General features: G+C 50.6%; 1 protein-coding gene across 1 annotated transcript; it reads right to left on the minus strand.

The window, feature by feature from the left end:
- Positions 1-201: 201 nt before the first annotated feature.
- On the minus strand, positions 202-4,565 carry disp3 (dispatched RND transporter family member 3). Its single transcript, XM_041274035.1, is given in 10 exon segments — positions 202-317; positions 627-664; positions 1,077-1,080; positions 1,318-1,455; positions 1,656-1,704; positions 2,544-2,629; positions 3,285-3,421; positions 3,785-3,989; positions 4,285-4,381; positions 4,383-4,565. Coding segments are annotated over 10 exon segments (1,053 nt in total).
- Between the last annotated feature and the right edge of the window lie 636 nt (positions 4,566-5,201).

A 5,201-nucleotide genomic window follows, 5' to 3' on the forward strand; every position in this document is an offset into this window, starting at 1 on the left:
CATTGGCATCCAACTTGGAGACGTCCACAGTGAGAAGAGGATCTGGGGAAACATACAACCCTGAAAACTTACTGTAATCATACAGACATGCAGAGTGTGCATGGCAATGCAGATTGATAACAAGGAGCTGTGCCCAGTAAAGGGAGGGCCTGGGGGCTGAAAATACATGGGCTTTAACATAACATATACATGAGCAGCCTTTCAGTCCTCCAGAACGCTGACCCCAGGAGGGACAGGCCTGCTCTGGTTCCTCTTCTTGTCCGAGGGACAGGTGCGGATGTTGTCATGAAGGGGGTGGGGCTTCTGCTGGAACAGCCCTGCCAGGGATCAAAGGTGATGGGTCAGCGAGACAGAATAACCCCTGAAACAGGGAAGCCAAGGTTCATTTCTCACAACAATCCCTGTGCTACACTGAAGACCTGGATTTCATTTCAATTAAAGATAAGTCTGGATGTTGGTGTCAGGGATGAACAGCAGAGGAGCTCAGCTCGTAGGACAGAGATGAGTGGAGAGTCCAGCCAAAACCAGCAAGATTGCTCCGTACATACCTGGGGAGAGACAGAGAGAGAGGGGAATCACTCATGCACCTGGGGAGAGGCAGAGAGAGAGGGGAATCACTCACGCACCTGGGGAGAGACAAAGAGAGAGGGAGTCTCTCACACACCTGGGGAGAGACAGAGAGAGAGATAGGGGGGAGTCACTCACACAACTGGGGAGAGACAGAGAGAGAGGGAGTCTCTCACACACCTGGGTAGAGACAGAGAGAGAGAGATAGGGGGGAGTCACTCACACACCTGGGGAGAGACAGAGAGAGAGGGAAGTCACTCACACACCTGGGGAGAGGCAGAGAGAGAGAAAGCGGAGTCACTCACACACCTGGGGAAAGGCAGAGAGAGAGCGGAGTCACTCACACACCTGGGGAGAGACAGAGAGAGCGCGGAGTCAATCACACACCTGGGGAGAGGCAGAGAGAGAGAGCGCAGTCACTCACACACCTGGAGAGAGACAGAGAGGGGGGGGGGGGGGGGGTCACTCACACACCTGGGGAGACACAGAGAGAGAGGAGAATCACTCACAAACCTGGGGAGAGACAGAGAGAGGGGAGAGTCACTCACACACCTGGGGAGAGGCAGAGAGAGAGAGGGGGGAGTCTCTCACACACCTGGGGAGAGGCAGAGAGAGAGATAGGGGAATCACTCACACACCTGGGGAGAGGCAGAGAGAGAGGGGGAGTCTCTCACACACCTGGCAAGAGGCAGAGGGGGGGGGGGGGAGACCATGAGAGGAACACTGACTAGGTTTGGGATGCACACTTACCCACAATGACAGGAAGAGCCACCCAGCGCTGCAGCGCCCCCAGTATGTGGGAGCTGATGAAACCTAGACTGTGCTGCTCCAACTGGGATGGGACATTTTCCAAAACCACGGAGTGAAGCAGAATATCCTCTGCAACACCTGGAGGGTGGGAAGAACAGTCTGTTACAGAACACAAAACACGGGGCAGTGCACCTGGCTCCTCCTCCACACACAGCAGGGGTGTCATCATCCAGGTAGGGCAGATGGGCGTGGTCTTGCGGGTGCTGGGGAGGGCTATTCTGCATGTGGCCATTGTCGTGCATTGAAGGGTGAAGGTTGATTGGTGGCTGAGACCTCACCTGAACCTGGGACAGGCACAGCTTCTTCCTCACGCACTGGGCAGGGCAGCTGAGAGAAAGGAAGCACAGTCACTAACTTGCCATTGATAGGCACCCCAAACACAAGCATGACAGGCACCCCAAACACCCAGGCATTGACAGGCACCACAGAAACAGACATTTCTGAATCCCTTGGCTATTACCTGTCAGTGGCTCTGTCCTGTAGAAATATGTTGACATGAATGAATAAATACAAAATGGTCAGTTTTGCTAAGTAAAATGAGGTCAGATATCACTGCTGTTAAGTGTAAATGATTCTGAGGCAACACCATATATCTAACCCTGTAGAACAGTACACAGCAATGCTGCTTCTTGTGTTGAGTGGATTGTCCAATGCTGTCAGAAATTCATCCACAACTCCAAACAGCCAAAGAGCAGGGTGCTGTCCACTTCCTGTTAACGAGCCTTCACTCCCTTCTGACAAGCTTGTTACCAGGGCTGCGGAACACTCACAGACACATAGAGACACACTTACCCATACATCCTCTCACAAACTCGTAAACACACAGTCCTTCACTCTCACACACACAAACACTCACACAGAGTCCCTCACTGTCCTACCGTGCTGGCATGCACTCTCCAGGGGCTCCACACAATGGCTCCACACATACAGTGCTGCCGGCATCATGAACAGAACAGAGATCCAGCAATAGCTCACAATGAGGGACATGAAGAGGCCAAAATCATGGACCGCAGGGATCTCAGAGGGAGTGAGAACCATATTACTGTGTTTACCTGAGAGAAGTCATAGGCTGTGTTTACCTGTGGACAGGTGTATATTCTGTGTTTACCTGTGCACAGGTGTATATACTGTGTTTACCTGTGCACAGGTGTATATTCTGTGTTTACCTGTGAGAAGGTGTTGGCTGCGTACTTTGCTGCTGTGGTGAAGGAGGTGAAGAAGGTGGCTTTGCCGACGGTGTGGATCATTCTGTCTGCAGGAGGACACAGAAAGTAAGGCTGAGACTGGAGCTGTACAATATTCAGGTCAAATAGAAACACATGGTTACCATTGACTCCATGTACACTAGGACAGATTGGGCCAGTTCAGGCTTCTCAACTCACACCCCAGTGCATTCTGTTAAGTGCAGTCCTGCTGTGAAAGGTACCCGAGACAGGTTAAATGTAGACTGCATTGTGATGTGATTTGAAAAGCCTGAACTGTCCCAAACTGTCCCAGTGCACATGGAGTCATGTGGTAACCCTGTCTAAGCACACGTGCCCATGGTGCTACACTCTCCCCCTCCCCCTCGCTGAGACAGGGCAGGGCAGTAACCACAAGGCAATAAGCACACAGGTTTCCACAGTCCATGTGGTAACCCTGTCTAAACACACAGGTGCCTGTGGAATGATATGGTAACCCTGTCTAAGCACACAGGTGCCTGTGGAGTGATATGGTAACCCTGTCTAAGCATACAGGTGCCTGTGGAATGATATGGTAACCCTGTCTAAGCACACAGGTGCCTGTGGAGTGATATGGTAACCCTGTCTAAGCATACAGGTTCCTGTGGAGTGATATGGTAACCCTATCTAAACGCATAGGTGCCTGTGGAGTGATATGGTAGTGCACAGGTGTCCATGGTACTGCACCTGAGAAGGATGTGAGGATGCAGACAAGCAGCATGATGCAGGCACCGCTGATGAAGGACAGCAGCATGTCATTGTGGAAGGTGCGTCTGACCTCGTAATTAAACAGCTCAGTGCCTCCGTACAACACCTTCACTTTACTGAGTGAAACACAAAGAGAGCTCAATACTGGAACACAGGCTCCAATTCTGCACATTAAAATAAATGTTTTTGAGGCTGGCAGCCATCTTGGCTCAAGTGGGGGAACAGCCTGGAGCAAAGATGGCACCTATTGCACAGCCACATGGTGATTAAGTTACTTGGTGGGGCGTCTTTCTGGGAGATCTGATTAAGGAGCCGAGAATGCTGGGCATTCCTGTATCCTCAGCTATGTCTTTGTATCCATATAACTGATTCACATTGTCCAAAAACGCATTATTATACTGCAGCTGGCTGCAGAAATCCTGCAGTGCTTTGTAAGGTGCCCTGTGGGTGGGTATCACTGCCCCTCAGCCGAGCCTCACCTGGTGGACTGCTGGGCCAGCATGTCTGCATAGGAGATAACAAAGTTCTGGAACAGACACCTCTGCTCCTCTCTGCAGTCCACCAGCGACAGGAAGGAGGGCAGCGGCGCCCTGAATAGGATCTCGCTGCGCATATTCCCAGCAGTCAGGCCCTCGTCTACGTATGAGTAAAACTCAGGGTGCGTGATCGTCAGGTGCAGGGCGCCTGTGGGGAGGTGACAGAGTCCTACTGAATGAGGTGATGAGATTCCACAACAAGGCAGCAGCAGCTAGTCCACCTCTGAGCTCATCGTTAGCATTGATAATGTAGGTACTGTATTCTTCAATTTCATTTTAACATACACTCCCACTAGCAATATAAGCATAGTATATGCTAGCTATAATAAGGCTCTAAGCATTGCAGAAGCATGTCTATGAGAGCTATAATAAGGCTTTAAGCATTGCAGAAGCATGTCTATGGAAGCACTGTGCAGCTTGGTCAGGGATGGAAAGTCTCTCACCTTGAATGTCCGCCAGCTCCTGTCCCATGCCATCATAGTAGATCTTGCCTCCCTGCTCCATAGGGAAGCGGTAGGAGAGCAGGGAGGGGGGGGGGGGGGGGGCAGTAAGCGAAAGAGCCCAGGGGCAGGCTGGCTCTGAGTGTCTGAGGGGTGGAGGCTAAAGAAGTCCCTATGTAGCGGGGCAGCCCGGACCGCTCGAACCCACGCCTCCCCAGCGCCCTGCCCCTTTCCGGCACTGGGCTGGTTGTAAGAGGCCTCTTTGACCGATGTTTCACTTGCATTGGCCCTGTATCTGAACTCGGGCCCCAGTCCTGTGCCTCTCCTGTGTTTGCTTTGCTGTGAGTTGCAGCTGTATAAACTGGAACCAGTGTTCCATCCTCTTTTCTTTCACTGCCCCACTGATCTTTAAGCGCATCTTTAAGCGCAAATCATTACTGTGAGCATTGTAAGTCTGCCCTAACCCTAACCCTAACCCTAACCTGTGTGGGAGGAGGTGAGCCAGCACTGTGAAAAAGACCTACGAGTTTATGTTGACTCAGAAATGTCTTCATCTAGACAATATGTGGAAGCTATAAAAGAAGTCCAACGAAATGCTCTGATTTATAGTGAAAAGTGTTGAATTTAAATAAAGGAAAGTAATGTTAATAAGAGTTAATAAGACGTTAGTAAGACCTCATCTAGGAATATTGTGTTCAGTTCTGCTCACCTCGCTACAAAAAGGATATTGCTGCACTAAAAAGACTGCAGAGAAGAGCGACCAGAATTATTCCGGGTTTAAAAGGCATGTCATAGGCAGACAGGCTAAAAGAATTGAATCTATTCAGTCTGGAATAAAGAGACTACATGGCGACCTGATTCAAGCATTCAAAATTATAAAAGGTTTTGACAATGTCGACCCAAGGGACTTTTTCGACCTG

Source organism: Polyodon spathula, chromosome 16, assembly GCF_017654505.1.
Source record: "Polyodon spathula isolate WHYD16114869_AA chromosome 16, ASM1765450v1, whole genome shotgun sequence".
Taxonomy (NCBI): Eukaryota; Metazoa; Chordata; class Actinopteri; order Acipenseriformes; family Polyodontidae; genus Polyodon; species Polyodon spathula.